This window comes from Oncorhynchus mykiss, chromosome 24 (genome assembly GCF_057628025.1).
Source record: "Oncorhynchus mykiss isolate SJ-2025 chromosome 24, ASM5762802v1, whole genome shotgun sequence".
NCBI classification, from domain to species: Eukaryota; Metazoa; Chordata; class Actinopteri; order Salmoniformes; family Salmonidae; genus Oncorhynchus; species Oncorhynchus mykiss.
Genome location: NC_143045.1, coordinates 19,494,044 through 19,514,460, shown reverse-complemented (window position 1 = coordinate 19,514,460; position 20,417 = coordinate 19,494,044). Strand labels below are relative to the sequence as shown.

At 42.1% G+C, this 20,417-nt stretch overlaps 1 protein-coding gene and 1 long non-coding RNA gene across 3 annotated transcripts in view; one reads left to right on the top strand and one right to left on the bottom strand.

Moving 5' to 3' along the window:
* The window catches only part of rpa1 (replication protein A1), a 53,931-nt gene that overhangs the window by 1,982 nt on the left and 31,532 nt on the right, over positions 1–20,417 (bottom strand). For both annotated transcript variants that reach the window (XM_021582603.3, XM_021582605.3), the window contains 3 exons: positions 16,759–16,935; positions 15,160–15,267; positions 14,756–14,842 (listed from right to left, as the gene is read on the bottom strand). In XM_021582603.3, coding sequence (XP_021438278.2) covers positions 14,756–14,842; positions 15,160–15,267; positions 16,759–16,935 — 372 coding nt within the window. The remainder of the gene's footprint in view (positions 1–14,755; positions 14,843–15,159; positions 15,268–16,758; positions 16,936–20,417) is intronic.
* Positions 1–20,417, top strand: part of LOC149972395 (uncharacterized) — a 103,218-nt gene that overhangs the window by 57,811 nt on the left and 24,990 nt on the right. The gene's annotated exons all lie outside the window — the stretch shown is intronic.

Sequence of the window (20,417 nt, the reverse complement as noted above, 5' to 3'; positions counted from 1 at the left end):
TCATAGGGTGCGTGACAGAAGGAAATGAGGGATGTTGAGACTGCGGGCAGTGAGTCAGGCCCACACAGCCATCCAGACACAAACGAATAAGACAAAAACACACCACAGGCTTAGTAGCCTGGACTGCCTGGCCCTAAATCACTAACAGTTCTGCTAGAGTACAGCAGCTACAACAGTCAGCCTCGACAGACCCACAGCGCTGTGATTAACATCTGGCTAAAACTTTAGAGAGCTTCTGCTGCTTGGGGCTTGGCAGTCTGAGGAAAAAGCACCTCTCTCTCACATGGGCTTGGAAAAACAAGCAGGCAAGTTAAGAACAAATAACAAATTCTTATTTTCAACGGCCTAGGAACAACGGCCTAGTTAACTGCCTGTTCAGGGGCAGAACGACAGGGGCAGAACCTTGTCAGCTCGGGGGTTTGAACTTACTAGTCCAACGCTCTAACCACTAGGCTACCCTGCCGCCCCAGTAACCTTATGGTTTAGTGGATGACATATGCAGTCTGTGGTCCACTGAACACTTCACATTTACAATAGCAGTTTTTTTTTTTTTTTACAGCAAAACATTTTATGAACAATTGTTTGAATTGTCCTTACTGTTTTTTAAATAATTTGAGTGCTAGCTGCAGTGGATATCTTCTCATTTCTACAGCAAGAAACAAGAATGACGTAATCATGGTTGCATTGTGTCTGTTAACTTCTTGGTGACAGGGGGCAGTATTTTCACGTCCGGATTGCATGCCCAAATTGCTACTCATCCCCAGAAGATAAGATATGCATATTATTAGTATACATATACATACACACACAGTTGAAGTCGCTTAGGTTGGATATATGTTAAAACTTGTTTTTCAACCACACCACAAATGTCGTTAGCAAACAACAGTTTTGGCAAGTCAGTTAGGACATCTACTTTGTGCATGACAAGTAATTTTTCAAACAATTGTTTACTGACAGATTATTTCACTGTATCACAATTCCAGTGGGTCAGAAGTTTACATACACCAAGTTGACTGTGCCTTTAAACAGCTTGGAAAATTCCCAAAAATGATGTCATGGCTTTAAAAACCTCTGATAGGCTAATTGACATAATTTGAGTCAATTGGAGGTGTACCTGTGGATGTATTTCAAGGCCTACCTTTAAACTCAGTGTCTCTTTGCTTGACATCATGGGAAAATCTAAAGAAATCAGCCAAGACCTTAGAAAAAAAAATTGTAGACCTTCACAAGTCTGGTTCATCCGTGGGAGCAAATTCCAAACGCCTGAAGGTACCATGTTCATCTGTACAAACAATAGTACATAAGTATAAACACCATGGGACCACGCAGCCATCATACCGCTCAGGAAGGAGACGACTTCTGTCTCCTAGAGATGAACGTACTTTGGTGCGAAAAGTGCAAATCAATCACCAGAAGAGCAGCACCTTGTGAAGATGCTGGAGGAAACAGGTACAAAAGTATCTATATCGACAGTAAAACGAGACCTATATTGACATAACCTGAAAGGCCTCTCAGCAAGGAAGAAGCCACTGCTCCAAAACCGCCATAAAAAAAGCCAGACTACGGTTTGCAACTGCACATGGGGACAAAGATTGTACTTTTTGGAGAAATGTCCTCTGGTCTGATGAAACAAAAATAGAACTGTTTGGCCATAATGACCATTGTTATGTTTGGAGGAAAAGGGGGGAGGCTTGCAAGCTGAAGAACATCGTCCCAACCGTGAAGCACGGGGGTGGCAGCATCATGTTGTGGGCGTGCTATGCTGCAGGAGGGACTGGTGCACATCACAAAAATAGATGGCATCATGAGGGAGGGAAATTATGTGGATATATTGAAGCAACATCTCAAGACATCAGTCAGGAAGTTAAAGCTTGGTCACAAATGGGTCTTTCAAATGGACAATGACCCCAAGCATACTTCCAAAGTTGTGGCAAAAGGGCTTAAGGACAACAAAGTCAAGGTATTAGAGTGGCCATCACAAAGCCCTGACCTCAGTCCCACAGAAAAATTGTGGGCAGAACTGAAAAGGTGTGTGCGAGCAAGGAGGCCTACAAACCTGACTCAATTACACCAGCTGTCAGAAGGAATGGGCCAAAAGTCACCAAACCTATTGTGGGAAGCTTGTGGAAGGCTACCCAAAACATTTGACCCAAGTTAAACAATTTAAAGGCAATGCTACCAAATACTAATTGAGTGTATGTAAATGTCTGACACACTGGGAATGTGATGAAAGAAATAAAAAGCTGCAATAAATCATTCTCTCTACTATTATTCTGACATTTCACATTCATAAATTAAAAGTGGTGATCCTAACTGACCTAAGACAGGAAATGTTTACTAGGATTAAATGTCAGAAATTGTGAAAAACTGAGTTTAAATCTATTTGGCTAAGTATGTAAACTGTATATAGCTATTTTTGCGTTGCCCCTTTCTCCCCAATTTCGTGATATCCAATTGGTAGTTACAGTCTTGTCTCATTGTTGCAACTCCCGTACGGACACGGGAGAGGAGAAGATCGAGAGCCGTGCATCCTCCAAAACACAACCCCGCCAAGCCGCATTGCTTCTTGACACAATGCCCGCTTAACGCGGAAGCCAGCCGCATCAATGTGTCGGAGGAAACACCGTACACCTGGGGGCCGTGTCCGCATGCATTGCACACGGCTCGCCACAGGTGTCGCTAGAGCGTAATGGGACAAGGACAACCCGGCTGGCCAAACCATCCCCTAACGACGCTGGGCCAATTATGCGCCGCCTCATGGGTATCCCAGTCACAGCCGTCTGCGACACAGCCTGAGATCGAACCAGGATCTGTAGTGACGCAGTGCCTTAGACCGTTGTGCCCCTCAGGAGGCCCCCTTTCTGTAATAGTCCTAAATGTGCCAGTGTTGCTATCTATGGTAGATAGTTGGAGCAGAAACCTGACTAACCAAATCACACATGAAAAGGGCATCAGTCTCTCAGACGCAGCAGAGATGAAGGGTGGTCTAGAAATGGTATCTCCTCATTCTCTACCGTCTAATGAGTGACTCCCTCAGGACTGTTCTAGACCCCCAACTAACTCAGCCTCACCTCCTCTTCCTCCCCCTAGCACACACAGGGCTCTCTCAGGCTCACACACACCGCACTGCAGTTCCACAAGGGAGTGTGACAGTGTTTGTCAAGCAATTAGTGTTGGTCACATCTTGCCAGAAAGGCAGAATTTGTGGGCAAAGCGAGGCGAATCAGGCTGACGCTTGCTATGCAAATCCACAGCACTTCTCTGCTTCTCCTTGCGTAGTACTACTGCACTGGGCCCACCATGGGTGGGATTTGGATGGAAGGCAGACTTCTATGAGAGCTTGACATGGTTTTATGTCCGATGTGCCCTCTTTACTAGTCACCCAGACAACCAGTTACAAGGACTAGGCTGTCTGGGCCAAGAGAGGAAGGTGAGGAATAAGAGCACTGTACGACATTATAGCTGGGTTACGATCACATATAGGCCAATCGTACTTACTTATTAATTATTATAACTTGAAACAAAATTCTGACTATGCTTCTCTCGCCTGATTCCTCAAACAATGATCAAATATATTGTCAGCAGACATGGCTGAGCTGCATCTCTTCTATCAACACAAAATCATGTCTCTGCTAGTCTGTCTGTAGTCAGTACAGCAGGTAGGTAGCCTCTGGAAGCTCTGAAAGGGACTTTGTATAATGAATCCAGTACCTTCGGAAAGTATCCAGACCCCTTGACCTTCTACACAATCTACACACAATACTCCCACAATGACAACGCCAAAACAGGTTTTTGGAAATGTTTGCAAAAAAATACCTTATTTACAAAAGTATTCAGACCCTTTGCTATGAGACACGAAATTGAGCACAGGTGCATCCTGTGTCCATTGATCATCCTTGAGATGTTTCTACAACTTGATCAGAGTCCACCTGTGATAAATTCAATTGATTGGATATGATTTGGAAAGGCACACACCGTCTACATAAGGTCCCACCATTGACAGTGCATGTAAGACCAAAAACCAAGCCATGAGGTCGAAGGAATTGTCCATAGTGCGCCGAGACATGGTGTGTCGACGCACAGATCTGGGGACGGGTACCAAAACATTTCTGCAGCATTGAAGGTCCCCAAGAACAGTGGCCTCCATCATTCTTAAATTGAAGAAGTTTGGAACCACCAAGACTCTTCCTAGAGCTGGCCGCCCGGGTTAACTGAGCAATCGGGGGAAAAGGGCCTTGGTCATGGAGGTGACCAAGAATCCAATGGCCCCTGTAACAGAGCTCTAGAGTTCCTCTGTGGAGATGGGAGAACCTTCCAGAAGGACAACCATCTCTGCAGCACTCCACCAATCAGGCCTTTATGGTAGACTGGCCAGACAGAAGCCAGTCCTCAGTAAAAGGCACGAGAGCCCGCTTGAAGCTAAAGACTCAGACTATGAGAAACAAGAGACTCTGGTCTGATGAAACCAAGAATGAATTCCTTGGCCTGAATGCCAAGCGTCACGTCTGGAGGAAACCTGGTACCATCCCTACGGGGAAGCATGGTGGTGGCAGAAGCAGCAAGCTGTGGGGATGTTTTTCAGACTGGGAGACTAGTCAGGATCGAGGGAAAAATGAACGGAGCAAAGTACAGAGAGATCCGTGATGCAAACCTGCTCCCGAGCGCTCAGGACCTCAGACTGGAGCAAAGGTTTACTTTCCAACAGGACAACGACCCTAACCACACAGCCAAGACAACGCAGGAGTGGCTTCAAGACAAGTCTCTGCATGTCCTTGAGTGGCCCAGCCAGAGCCCGGACTTGAACCCCATCTAACGTCTCTGGACCTGAAAATAGCTGGGCAGCAACACTCCCTATCCAACCTGACAGAGCTTGAGAGGATCTGCAGAGAAGAGCGGGTGAAATTCCCCAAATCCATGTGTGCCAAGCTTGTGGCGTCATAAACAAGAAGACCCAAGGCTGTAATTGCTGCCAAAGGTGCTTCAACAAAGTACTGAGTAAAGGGTCTGAATACTTATGCAAATGTGATCTTTAATTTAAATTTAATTTTTTTATAAAATCTGCAAATATTTTGAAAATCCTGTTTTTGCTTTGTTATTATGGGTATTATGTGTAAATTGATGAGGGAAAAAACAATGAAATCAAATTTAGAATAAGGCCGTAACCTAACAAACTGTGGAAAAAGTGAAGTGGTCTGAATACTTTCCGGAGGCACTGTCATTAGATGAGAAAACTCCAATCTCCAATGACTGATGCAAACTGCTGCTTGAGAAAAAAAAGATATATTTTTTTTTAAAGCTGCCGGTAATTTCCCCTGTCCAACACTGCTGCTCTCATGATGCTATAGTACTGATGCTCTAGTAGTGCTGGTAGGAGTCATTAATCATGGCAACCAAGAAACAAAAACATGGGCTTTTTGTCAATTAGTGATGGGGGGTGGGGGGGTAATCGATAGTTACCTATGGATATTATTTGAAGATATATATTATCTATCGTTTTGACAATATTGCAATAATTTTTGCACCAGCTGTACTTGTACCAAAACTCCTTCATAGCTTGTTCTCCATCTTCTTTTTAAATAGGGGAACAATTTGTTTTCAGCACTTTTATTCACATGACTGAGTCTGGGTCTCTTGTCCCTCTACAGCAGACATATGGTGAGCAATATGTTTGGAACATTGAGTCGCAATAAAATCACAGAACCGAAATGCATATAGAATCGTGAGTACAACAATACATATGGTTTCGGCACCAAAGTATCATGATGCTATCGTATTGTGAGGGCCCTGGCAATTTCCAGCCCTAATGTCAATACGAGACCCTTACATCGTTCATCCTACATTTATTTTTTATTTAACCTTTAACTAGGAAAGTCAGTTAAGAACAAATTCTTATTTACTATGACGGCCTACCAAAAGGCAAAAAGGCCTGCAGGGACAGGGGGCTGGGATACACACACATCACAACAAGAAAGACAACACAACATAAAAGAGACCTAAGATGACAACATAGCAAAGCAGGAACACATGACAACAGTGTCATGACGCTGGCCCGGGGGTAGGTTTATGACAGTTATAAATACCCACCCTTTTTTCCTCTCTCTACCCTAGAAGTTCAAACTGTTTGGGTACAGACCTGGATAGTAGGACAGAACTCTGCAGGCTATCTTTGCAGTAGATTGCAACACCGCCCCCTTTGGCAGTTCTATCTTGTCTGAAAATGTTGTAGTTTGGAATTAAAATTTCAGAATTTTTGGTGGTCTTCCTAAGCCAGGATTCAGACACAGCTAGAACATCCGGGTTGGCAGAGTGTGCTAAAGCAGTGAATAGAACAAACTTAGGGAGGAGGCTTCTAATGTTAACATGCATGAAACCAAGGCTATTACGGTTACAGAAGTCGTCAAAAGAGAGCGCCTGGGGAATAGGAGTGGAGCTAGGCACTGCAGGGCCTGGATTCACCTCTACATCGCCAGAGGAACAGAGGAGTAGAATAAGGGTGCGGCTAAAAGCAATAAGAATTGGTCGTCTAGAACGTCTGGAACAGAGAGTAAAAGGAGGTTTCTGGGGGCGATAAAATAGCATCAAGGTATAATGTATAGACAAAGGTATGGTAGAATGTGAATACAGTGGAGGTAAACCTAGGTATTGAGTGATGAAGAGAGAGATAGTCTCTAGAAACATCATTGAAACCAGGAGATGTCATTGCATGTGTGGGTGGTGGAACTAATAGGTTGGATAAGGTATAGTGAGCAGGACTAGAGGCTCTACAGTGAAATAAGCCAATAAACACTAACCAGAACAGCAATGGACAAGGCATATTGACATTAAGGAGAGGCATGCTTAGTCGAGTGATCAAAAGGGACCGGTGAGTGGAGAGGTTGGTTGGGGGTCACGGCGATTTAGACAGCTAGCCAGGTCATCGGTAGCAAGCTAGCATAGGATGGAAGTCTGTTATTAGCCACCTCTTGCGTTCTGTCAGTAGATTAGTGGGGTTCCGTGTGGTAGAGGGGATTAATCCAAATCACACAACAACAAAAATAAAAACAATAGATATAGTTAGAGGCCCAAGAAGAAAAAATAATAATAATAAATAAATAAATAAATTGTACGATTGTCTATTCAGATAGCAGCCGATAAGACAGCTAACGGTTAGCAGACCGCAGATGGGCGTTCAGGTAACGTCGCGACGGAGGAGCCAGCCGGATAACTCCTTCGGGTAGATAACGTCGGCAGTCCAGTTGTGAAGGCCCGGTGGGGCTCCGCGTAGGCAGTAAAACGGGTCCGGATAGGTGACTGCAGCCCAGGAGTGATTGATGGAACTCTTCAGCTGGCTAGCTCCGGAATAATTGATGTTTGCTCCGGACTCGACGAAAGCCGATAGTCACACGGATAGCAGCTAGCTAGCTGTGAGATCCAGGTATTAATGTCCAGAGTTAGCGGTTGAAATCCAGAGACATGGAGAGAAAAATTGGTCCGGTATGTTCCGTTCCGAGCCGTACAAAACTGGCGATAGATTTGAGCTAAAGGATAGCTGATGACCACAAACCGTGGTTAGCCGAATACTAACGATTTGCCAGTAAAGAAGCTAACTAGCTTCTGAACTAGCTTCTGATTAGCTTCTGGCTAGCTCCTGGCTAGCTTCTGACTAGTTTCTGGCTAGCTTCTTGGAGGATTACAGATTTGAGGTAATACTTTTTTATAAATATAAATTGGTGAGGCGGGTTGCAGGAGAGCGTTTTGAAGATGAGTTGATGGAAAATTTAAAAAATGTATGTGAAAAAAGTTATATTACACACACATATATACACACACACACACACACACACACGGGACACGACAAGACGAGGACAAAAAACGTCTGAACTGCTATGCCATCTTGGAATCAAGATGAATATGATGTCAGTTCGGTTGTCATCTGAGACATTCTCATCAATGAAAGGATGACATAAACGATACAGTGGAAAGTCTACACATTATAGTTATCAGATTCACATGGAATTGTTGTGCAATTTAAATGTTTGAATATGAAAATATTTGTGAGGAGATTAAATGTGATTTTAGCTTCCAAAATGTGAGAATTGGGTTTTCATGAGTGAATTAGGCTTGTCTCAGTGGCCCTCCCACGTGAAGAGACATGGGTTATAAAACTATGAAAACACACCCTTCTCCCTCCACTTTATAAGCCCTTGACGAAAATATAACTTCCTGTTCCGAGGACGACGGTCCATACGTTAAAATGGACTAACACGTGCAACTACAGAACTAAGCCAACCTCAGCGTGAGCTTTGGTTGTGAATGGTATGAACTGTGAACTCTTATTCACTAAAGTAGTGAGACATCCTAGCCGTTGAGTTAGCAACAGCAGCTGTCAACGTGGGCTAGGAAAGGACAGACAGAGTATCCTGTCTACCACACAACGACGACACTGCAACGTATCCCGTTCACAACCAGACACTCTTCAAAGGACTCTGTTGGGCAACACGGCCTTCCATCTACCACCAACCTATTGAAGCGCAGCTCAGAGTAAATATTTATTGCATTTTCCTTTTCCAAATGGGTGGTAATTTAGAATGCATAGGATATTGTATTTACGATAGCACAGCTTCTCCCTTTGTTCCTCAGTCTTCCCGCTCTTTCACTCAAACCCAATCCACTTTCCTTTGTGTTGTCATATCTGCTCCGTCCGCTAGGGACGTTTTCCTTTATGACAATTTCTAATCAAGGTATGATTCATTCTGTGTATATGCAATTCTGTGTGATTAGTTAGGTATTTAGTAAATAAATAATTAAACCCAATGTTGTATTGCTGATTGAACTTGTTAGCCAGGGTTCGTGAAGATAACCAAGAATTTACAACTTTCAGATGAGACTGAAATAAGGTGACGATTAATATTGACTGCTATTGATGTAAAATATTACTAGGTCTTTAAGAGTTTATTCGGAAGTTAACAGCTCTATAAATATTATTTTGTGGTGCCCTGACTTTCTAGTTAATTACATTTACATGAGGTAATATTAATTACAGACAAAGGATTTTATAGAATAGCATGTCGTATCACTTAATCCGGCATAGCCAAAGACACGACAACAGCATGGTAGCAAAACAACATGACAACATGGTAGCAACACAACATGGAAGCAGCACAAAACAAAGTACACAGATTATTGGGCACAGACAACAGCAGAAAGGGCAAGAAGGTAGAGACAACAATATATCACGCAAAGCAGCTACAAGTGTCCATGATTGAGTCTGAGATAAAACTGTCCAGTTTGAGAGTTAGTTGCAGCTCGTTCCAGTCGCTAGCTGCAGCGAACTGAAAAGACGAGCGACCCAGGGATTGTGTGTGCTTTGGGTACTTAAACAGAATGTGACTGGCAAAACAGGTGTTGTATGTAGAGGATGAGGGCTGCAGTAGGTATCTCAGATAGGGGGACATGAGGCCTAAGAGGGTTTTATAAATAAGCGTCAACCAGTGGGTCTTGCGAAGGGTATCCAGAGATGACCAGTTTACAGAGGAGCATAGAGTGCAGGGATGTGTCTTATATGGAGCATTGATGGCAAATCTGATGGCCGAATGGTAAAGAACATCTAGCCGCTCGAGAGCACCCTTACCTGCTGATCTATAAATTACATCTTCGTAATCTAGCACGGGTAGGACGGTCATCTGAATCAGGGTTAGTGTGGCAGCTGGGGTGAAAGAGGAGCGATTACGATAGAGGAAACCAAGCCTAGATTTAACATTAGCCTGCAGCTTCGATCTGTTCTGAGAGAAGGACAGTGTATTGTCTAGCTATACTCCCAAGTACTTGTATGGAGGTGACAACCTCAAGCTCTAAATCCTCAGAGGTAGTAATCACACAGGTGGGGAGAGGGGTATTCTTCTTACCAAACCCCATTACCTTTGTTTTGGAGGTGTTCAGAACAAGGTTAAGGGTAGAGAAAGCTTGTAGGACACTACGAAAGCTTTGTTGTAGAGCATTTAACACAAAATCTGGGCAGGGGCCAGCTAAGTATAAGACTGTATCATCTGCATATAAATGGATGAGAGCTTCCTACTGCCTGAGCTATGTTGTTGATGTAAATTGAGAAGAGTGTGGGGCCTAGGATTGAGCCTTGGGGTACTCCCTTGGTGACAGGCAGTGGCTGAGTTTCTGACTTTATACACTGCACTCTGAGGTAACCAGGTTAGCAAACCAGGCCAAAGACCACTCAGAGATGCCAATATTCCTTAGCCGGCCCACAAGAATGGAATGGTCTACCGTATCAAAAGCTTTGGCCAAGTCAATAAAAATAGTTGCACAACATTGCTTAGAATCACGGGCAATGGTGATATCATTGAGGACCTTTAAAGTAACTAACTTTGGCCTGATTATTTGTGAGGATAACATCAAGAAGAGTAGCCTTTTCTGGGTGTTTGGGAGTCATACCTTGTGGGATTGGTAATAATCTGAGAAAGATTTAGGGAGTCCCATTGCTTTAGGACTTGGTCAGGTGGTTTAAGCATGTCCCAGTTTAGGTCACCTAGCAGGACAAATTCAAACTTGGTGTAAGGGGCCAGGAGAGAGCTTAGGGCAGGTAGGGTACAGGCCGGTGCTGATGGAGGACAATTAGCACCCAGCAAGTCAACAAAGAGATATTGGAAAGTTTAATTCCAGAAAATCTAATTGACTGGGGACAGACTTGGAGACAACCGAGCTACATCAGAAAACATTCTCTACAACCTAGCTACACAACTCCACGTAAAAACAAACCTTAATTTTTTTTTTAAAAACACTTCCTTTTCTTAGGAAAAAAAATCTGCAGGTGTGCTTTAAAACTTCTTGGCGCACCCATCCCATTAGCGGGATCATTTGTCAACATCCACTGAATTGCAGAGCGCCAAATTCAAATTAAATCACAAAAATATTTAATTTTCATGAAATCACAAGTGCAATATAGCAAAACACAGTTTAGCTCGTTGTTAAATCAGATTTCAAAAAAGCTTTACAGCTAAAGCAAACTAAGAGTTTATGTAAGGACATCTCTCTCAGCAGACAAAACATTAAACAGCAAAGTAGATTGGTCATGAAAGTCAGAAAAGCAATAAAATTAATCTCTTACCTTTGATGATCTTCAGATGTTTGCACTCACGAGACTCCCAGTTACACAATAAATGTTCCTTTTGTTCCATAAAGATTATTTTTCCATCCAAAATACCTCCATTCGGTTGGCACGTTTTGTTCAGAAATCCACAGGCTCAAGCGGTCACGATGGTGCAGGCGAAAATTCCAAATAGTATCCGTAAAGTTCGTAGAAACATGTCAAACGTTTTAATTTTTTTAATAATCAATTTTCAGATTGTTTTTACAATAAATTATCAATAATATTTCAACCGGACCGTAGCTTTTTCAATAGGAGAGAGAAAATGTCTGCTCTAAGCTGTTGCACATGCAAAACTCTGCTGGCACCCAGCCATTCACTGACCCGATGTGATCGTTCTTGCTCATTTTTCAGAATAAAAGGCTGAAACTATGTCTAAAGACTGTTCACACCATGTGGAAGCCATAGGGAAAGGAATCTGGTTGATATCCCTTTAAAATGGAGGGAAGGCATGCAATGGAACAGGGAGCTTTCAAAATAAGAGGCACTTCCTATTTGGATTTTCCTCAGGTTTCCGCCTGCAATATCAGTTCTGTTATACTCACAGACAACATTGACAGTTTTGGAAACTTTAGAGTGTTTTCTATCCTAATCTGACAAATATATGCATATTATAGCTTCTGGGCCTGAGAAATAGGCAGTTTCATTTGGGTACGTTTTTCATCCAAACATCAAAATACTGCCCCCTATAGTCAACAGGTTAAGGAGACATTGGGTTGAGGCAATGGTCAGGACATCCTTGAAACAGCAGAATCCTGTAAGCTGCCGAGGCTGAGCTGGCTGTCGTGTTCGCTCTCTCCCCAGCACAGCAATGGTGTGACAGATTGTGGTCGACTCTTCTGTTGTTAATGGGCCTCCCTGGCAAAGCTCCAACTCTCCCTGCTCACAGTCCCAACTCAATCAATTATTTTATGCTGTGCCCTCAAAACAAGGCTCCATCTGTGTAGTTTCCTGAAGAGGGTGACCACAAGTAATCTGTGTGCACCTTTCACATAGCCCCTGAAAATGAGCCGTCTAAAGAAAACACACCGTCTGTTCTGTGGGCTCATCCTACAGACGAACGGATGGAAGGAGAGGGCAAGAAGAGGTAAAGGAGAAGAGGCAGGAATACAAACAATGTAAGGAGAAATGTCACAGCCAACTGCTAATATTTGTCAGGCCAACTGGAATATCAATGTCAAACAGGTGAACATACTGTACAATACCAGTCCAAAGTTTGGATACACCTACTCATTCAAGGGTTTTTCTTTATTTTTGATTATTTTCTACATTGTAGAATAATGGTGAAGACATAAAAACTATGAAATAACAAATATGGAATCATGTAGTTACAAAAAAAAGTGTAAAACAACAAAATAGATTTTATATTTGAGATTCTTCAAAGTAGCCACCCTTTGCCTTGACAGCTTTACACTCTTGGCATTCTCTCAACCAGCTCCATAAAGTAGTCACCTGGAACACATTCAATTAACAGGTGTGCCTTGTTAAAAGTTAATTTGTGGAAATTATTTCCTTCTTAATGCGCTTGAGCCAATCAGTTGTGTTGTGACAAGGTAGGGGTGGTATACAGAATACAGGCCTATCTGGTAAAAGACCAAGTCCATATTATGGCAAGAACAGCTCAAATAAGCAACGAAAAACGACAGTCCATAATTATTTTAAGACATTAAGGTCAGTCAATCCGTAACATTTTAAGAAATGTTAACTTTTTTTCCCAGTGCAGTCGCAAAAACCATCAAGCGCTATGATGAAACTGTCTCACGAGGACCACCACAGGAAAGGAAGATCCAAAGTTACCTCTGCTGCAGAGGATAAGTTTGTTACTTGGGGTGGCAGGTAGCCTAGTGGTTAGAGTGTTGGGGCATTTACCGAAAGGTTGCAAGATCGACTCCCCGAGCTGACAAGGTAAAAAGCCGTTCTGCCCCTGAACAAGGCAGTTAACCTACTCTTCCTAGGTCGTCATTGTAAATAAGAATTTGTTCTTAACTGACTTGCCCAGTTAAATAAAAAAAATACAGTTACCAGCCTCAGAAATTGCAGCCCAAATAAATGCTTCATGGAGTTCAAGTAAGAGACACATCTCAACTAGAGGTCGACTGATTATGATTTTTCAACGTCGATACCGATTATTGGAGGACCAAAAAAGCCGATAACGATTAATCAGCCGTTTAAAAAATATATATATTTCTAATAATGACAATTACAACCATACTGAATGAACACTTATTTTAACTTAATATAATACATCAATAAAATCAATTTAGCCTCAAATACATAATGAAACATGTTCAATTTGGTTTAAATAATTCAAAAAAAACGTGTTGGAGAAGAAAGTAGAAGTGCAATATGTGCCATGTAGGAAAGCTAACGTTTAAGTTCCTTGCTCAGAACAAGAGAACATATGAAATGGTTCCTTTTAACATGAGTCTTCAATATTCCCAGTTTTAGGTTGTAGTTATTATAGGACTATTTCTCTCTATACCATTTGTATTTCATTAACCTTTTGACTATTGGATGTTCTTTTAGGCACTTTAGTATTGACAGTGTAACAGTATAGCTTCCGTCCCAAAATGTCTGTTGGGCTTGGGAGGTATACTGGGGCCGTTGGAAAAAGCCACAGGATGGTATTTCAATACCGTCAATAGCGTTGAGACTTTTTCTTTTACGTTTTTTTTTTATACTTGTCACTACTTTAAGTAAATACCTTCAGTCAATTTGTGCAATACGTTAGGAGATGTAGAACATTGCGTTCTTAATTTCACCTGTATCATTATGAAGCTTACGGTAGTCCCCAGTCACATGGTGTTTGTATACAGCATGTGCCAGGTGATCTAATTACAGAATGGAATTCACAACAGTTGTGCATTTGGTTTGCTAATTTAGTATCTGGTTAGCTATCTAGCTAAGTGGTTAGCTTCTTCTAAAATCAAGCATTCGCTTGGTAACAGCAGAGAAACCCTTCCTGAATCAACAGCCTTGCTGGCTAATATTTGTTTTGTGCATACAACAAACAGTGTAGCATTTTTTTGTTACTTGTATAGTTTAGGTCAGAAAATGTACAAAATGTTCGCAATGTGCTCATTAGCATTTGGTTAGCATTCTCTATGGGATTTTACATGTACTTGTTAGCATTGGATTACAGAGTATTAGTGGGGTTTGAAAACAGCACCTTGTGTGTTCAGTGTCGGTATTACTGAATATTCCGGAATGGTATGACAATCTAGATACTGCCAAAGTCTAATGTCTATTTGGTTGACAAATATATATATATATTTTTCAATCGGGTGATACTGATCATAGTGATCTTTACACCACCGTTATCGATAAATAATAAACAAAATAAATTATGCTAATCTGAGCACTTCAATTTCTTTAAATTATTTTCATTTTTCAAATATATGCAATTACATTTTAAAGTGTCTTTGAAAAGATGTTTTCACTTGGAGCAAAATCTGTGATCTTTTTTTTTTTTAAAAAAAAAAAGTATTTTTTTTTATTTTAATTTTTACATCTCATATCTGAAAAACAATGCGTCGGCCAAATTGCAACCAGTGTAGCCTCCCAAATATAAGTATTGTATCAGACCCAAAAATCCAATATATGTCAAGCGATACTTACATTGTATGTCTCCAGCTTGACTCTGTTGCGGAAGATGAACGTGTGGAAGTTGGCCTGCTGAAAGATCTCCTCGAAGGCAGCTTCATTCTGCATGAAAATTAACAAAATGTGATCAATTAAACTCAATTAATGACATTTCAAAAACTTGGCTTGTTTCCATTAAAAAGCCATTGTTTTAATCAAAATGGCGGGTCCTAAATCAAAGCCTCTTCCCATCTTTTTTAAAAATGTATTTTTTCATGTAGGCTATATGAGAGCCTACAGAGACCACAGGGCACAGCAGCCTGTTCATGCAGAGCAGAGGTAGCTGGTGGCTAGACAGTGCCTGGGGTTCAGCACCTCCCCAGGCCCTTTCCTCAGACCAGACAGACAGGGAGGCAGACGGGTGGGAGAGTAAGGCTCACCGAGTCTTTGAGTTGCCCTAGGTAAGCAGCGTTCTGTCCCAGGATGGCTTCAGCACTCTCCTGGAAGCAGGTCACCCACTGGTTATCCCCGTAGTCTGCTATGTTGGCCTGCAGGACGAGAGGAGGGACATAGAGACAGACACATGGTAGGAGTGAGTACTGGGGAAAGTCAAAGGGACAGGGAAAGGTCATCTGGGCTTTATTGATCATAGGTTGCAACACACATGGCACCCTATTCCCTTTATAGTGCACCTACTTTTGACCAGAGTGCAATGGGCCCTGGTCAAAATAAGTGCGCCGCATAGGGTGCCATTTGGACGCAGGCAGAGTCTATTAAAAAGGTAGGCTTCTCAGGGATTTGGTACTTTGGTTTATTGTTGTTAATTTATTTATTTTTTTTTAAATTGAACCTTTATTTGACTAGGCAAGTCAGTTAAGAACAAATTCTTATTTACAATGACGGCCTAGGAACAGTGGGTTAACTACCTGTTCAGAGGCAGAACGACAGATTTGTACCTTGTCAGCTTGATGGATTGAACTTGCAAACTTCCGGTTACTAGTCCAACGCTCTAACCACTAGGCTACCCTGCCGCCCATGTATGATGTCACGTTGCTACTGAATAATCAATGTATTGTCAATTGCACAAGTTTATATTGCTGGGAAAATCATTATTATAGAACTCTTCTGTTCTATACATTTGACAGGCAGGGACTTCAAACACCAGAAGATCCAAGGTGTACGTGTGATGTGAGCTGCGCGCAATGGAAGCATATTTACAGCTTATGTTCCAGCTCTGTGGAGAAAAGCCATATGCTGACTGGCGAGAGGTGCAAAACAAAAGGTACTTATTTTAGATGTCTGGCTGCAAGAGCTTGTTTGCTGACTAAATGAGGTAGTATTTGAATGCTGCTATTTTAAACAAGCAGAGACAAAATGCCTCAGCATCGAGCAACAGCATTGAGGGGAAAATAGAGCAATTAACGGAACATAATCCTGACTTACACTCAACAAAACAAATCAAAATGAATCCTAAATAGCCGGCCACTATTTGACGCTTGCAGCAGCGACAGCAGAATGGATTAAATAATAATCTTCTTCAAACATGACTGTAAAGAGATCTGATGGAGAGTTAGTTAAGCACAGTGAGAGAAGTAGTACCATAAGGGAGACTGGCTGGAGGCCTATGAGAAAGAGAAGAGCAAAAGAAAGGAGAAAGAGCGAAAGGGAAAGAGCACACAAAAGAACGAGCGAAAGAAAGGAGGGGTGAATGAGAGAGCAAGAGTGAAAGGAAGAACAAAGACAGAAAGCAAACGTGAGAGCGAGAGAGAGCGAGCGAGAGAGAGAGTCATGAGAAGCAGTAGATGAGTCCCCCAGAGAAAACCCTCAGCCACAGCCAAACCCATAACCACAGCCCCCACCCTCAGGGACCTGTGAGGATAGGAGAGAATGAAAAGAGGCCTAGGGGACAGGGTCAGGAGAGGGTAGGTACCCTGTAACAGTGTGGGTGAATGGGGTGGCAGAATGGGACTCAGCGTGTGTGTGTGTGTCCTCTTTGTGACTGTGAGGCCAGACAGTTTAGACAGAGGTAAGTCACTCACAGAGAGGATGAGTCGGTACTTGAAGTTGGGGAACTCTTTGTCACACTTCTCACAGCGGAACATGCCGTTCTGCTGGTCCACCACCTTCTTACTGCAGTCCTGACTAGGGCACGCCTGATACAGACAGTTCTCCTTACGGATGTACACTATGGTGGCGATGCAGCTGAAGTAGTCTGCCTGGAGGGACAAACACACAACATTCCTGAACATATTTCTTAGTTGTTTTCAAAATGTGTACACCAGCTGTTTTGTGGAAGACCATATTGCAATACATGAAGCTGAAGTAGTCTTCCTGGACACAAACACAAAACATAACAGAATTGTTCTGTCAATCGTTCTGAAGCGTAGATATTTTGTGGCAGGCAATATTGTAATGGACAATATGTGCAGGCTTGGTCCATGATTTCTATGTAAAGGTTGATGCCATTACATTACACGGCGCAGAACTAACAACAGAAGCATAAAGCGCAGATCTGAGAGAACGTCAATAAGAATATTTTCAAACGGTATTAAAAAGAAACATTATTGCAGTGGGATGAAAAAAATACAAACCAACTGCAATCTGCATAGCATAGCTCCAAACACAAATGCAAAACAGCAAAGGCAGGCTGCCTACTTTCGACCAGGACCTATAGGCAATACCACATGGTAATATCTCATTATGTAAACACACACGAGAACCTATGAGGCCAAGTGCCTTCATCAGTCAGTCATTATGATTCATCCAGAGGACAAAACAGGGTGTGCTCTTTAAAAGAAATCATAACACTTCCTTACACCCCAGGAAGAGTTGCTGCTGTCTTGGCAGCAGCTAATGGGGATCCATAATAATACAAAATAAAGACCTACAGTAGGATTACAATGGGGGGAATTTTAATAACCTGGACATCCTGACTCATATTCATGGAGGGGAACATTGCCTGGCGTACCGAAAGGAAAGTAGGGGTTAGGAAACAGGACATTTCTGCATGGTGCACATTTTTTTACAATCTAGATGGAGGCCCCAGGCAAAATCTTAACCTCCAGCTTTTGAAGGAAATAAATAGAAAAACAAAAGGGAACGTTTCTGCCGTAATTGACCCCCCCCCCCCCCCCTCCCCCCTCCTCTACAGGCTAACTGCTGGTCTCTTTAAAACTAGCACATTTCCCCCCAACATCAGACAACCCCTAACTTCAGACACTAGTGGTTGGAGGATTAAATCACTTCGAACTCAACATTTAAATGTCCTGGAAAATAATGGTACATTTTGCAACTAAAGACAACCTTCTAGCTAGCTGACCACCAATTTTAATTTATGTAAGTTAGGTTCAGAGTTTTCCAGAAAGAGATACAGTGCCTTGCGAAAGTATTCAGCCCCCTTGAACTTTGCGACCTTTTGCCACATTTCAGGCTTCAAACATAAAGAAATAAAACTATTTTTTTTTGTGAAGAATCAACAACAAGTGGGACACAATCATGAAGTGGAACGACATTTATTGGATATTTCAAACTTTAACAAATCAAAAACTGAAAAATTGGGCGTGCAAAATTATTCAGCCCCTTTACTTTCAGTGCAGCAAACTCTCTCCAGAAGTTCAGTGAGGATCTCTGAATGATACAATGTTGACCTAAATGACTAATGATGATAAATACAATCCACCTGTGTGTAATCAAGTCTCCGTATAAATGCAACTGCACTGTGATAGTCTCAGAGGTCCGCTAAAAGCGCAGAGAGCATCATGAAGAACAAGGAACACACCAGGCAGGTCCGAGATACTGTTGTGAAGAAGTTTAAAGCCGGATTTGGATACAAAAAGATTTCCCAAGCTTTAAACATCCCAAGGAGCACTGTGCAAGCGATAATATTGAAATGGAAGGAGTATCAGACCACTGCAAATCTACCAAGACCTGGCCGTCCCTCTATACTTTCAGCTCATACAAGGAGAAGACTGATCAGAGATGCAGCCAAGAGGCCCATGATCACTCTGGATGAACTGCAGAGATCTACAGCTGAGGTGGGAGACTCTGTCCATAGGACAACAATCAGTCGTATTTTGCACAAATCTGGCCTTTATGGAAGAGTGGCAAGAAGAAAGCCATTTCTTAAAGATATCCATAAAAAGTGTTGTTTAAAGTTTGCCACAAGCCACCTGGGAGACACACCAAACATGTGGAAGAAGGTACTCTGGTCAGATGAAACCAAAATTGAACTTTTTGGCAACAATGCAAAACGTTATGTTTGGCGTAAAAGCAACACAGCTGAACACACCATCCCCACTGTCAAACATGGTGGTGGCAGCATCATGGTTTGGGCCTGCTTTTCTTCAGCAGGGACAGGGAAGATGGTTAAAATTGATGGGAAGATGGATGGAGCCAAATACAGGACCATTCTGGAAGAAAACCTGATGGAGTCTGCAAAAGACCTGAGACTGGGACGGAGATTTGTCTTCCAACAAGACAATGATCCAAAACATAAAGCAAAATCTACAATGGAATGGTTCAAAAATAAACATATCCAGGTGTTAGAATGGCCAAGTCAAAGTCCAGACCTGAATCCAATCGAGAATCTGTGGAAAGAACTGAAAACTGCTGTTCACAAATGCTCTCCATCCAACCTCACTGAGCTCGAGCTGTTTTGCAAGGAGGAATGGGAAAACATTTCAGTCTCTCGATGTGCAAAACTGATAGAGACATACCCCAAGCGACTTACAGCTGTAATCGCAGCAAAAGGTGGCGCTACAAAGTATTAACTTAAGGGGGCTGAATAATTTTGCACGCCCAATTTTTCAGTTTTTGATTTGTTAAAAAAGTTTGAAATATCCAATAAATGTCGTTCCACTTCATGATTGTGTCCCACTTGTTGTTGATTCTTCACAAAAAAATAGTTTTATATCTTTATGTTTGAAGCCTGAAATGTGGCAAAAGGTCGCAAAGTTCAAGGGGGCCGAATACTTTCGCAAGGCACTGTATATATGATATCTATACACACACACACACACACACACACACACACACACACGTCTTTTCAGTTCACTGCAGCTAGCAACTGGAACGAGCTGCAGCAAACACTCAAACTGGACAGTTTTGTCTCAATCTCTTCAAAGACTCAATCATGGACACTCTTACTGACAGTTACAGCTGCTTTGCATGATGTATTGTTGTCTCTACCTTCTTTCCCTTTGTGCTGTTGTCTGTGCCCAATAATGTTTGTACCATGTTTTGTGCTGCTACCATGTTCTCATGTAGCTACCATGCTGTGTTGTCATGTGTTGCTATGTTGTAGTCTTAGGTCTCTCTCAATGTAATGTCTCGTCGTGATGTGTGTTTTGTCAGATATAGATAATCTATATATATATTATCCCCGTCCCCACAGGAGGTTTTTTGCCTTTTGGTAGGCAATCATTGTAAATAAGAATTTGTTCTTAACTGACTTGCCTAGTAGAATAAAGGTTACATGAATAAAAATAAATACACATTTTGTGGGACAAGCTGTATATTATAACAGACCACACATTTAATATCCAACTTACCTAAATTATTCATACTCATGTATATGTTAGTATTACATTTATCTACTTTCTCAAAACACAAGATTAATCTGTAAAACAAATGAATCAAGTTAATACCTCTGAAATTAACGAGTCACTCACCAGAGAGAGAGAGAGTGAGAGATGAGACT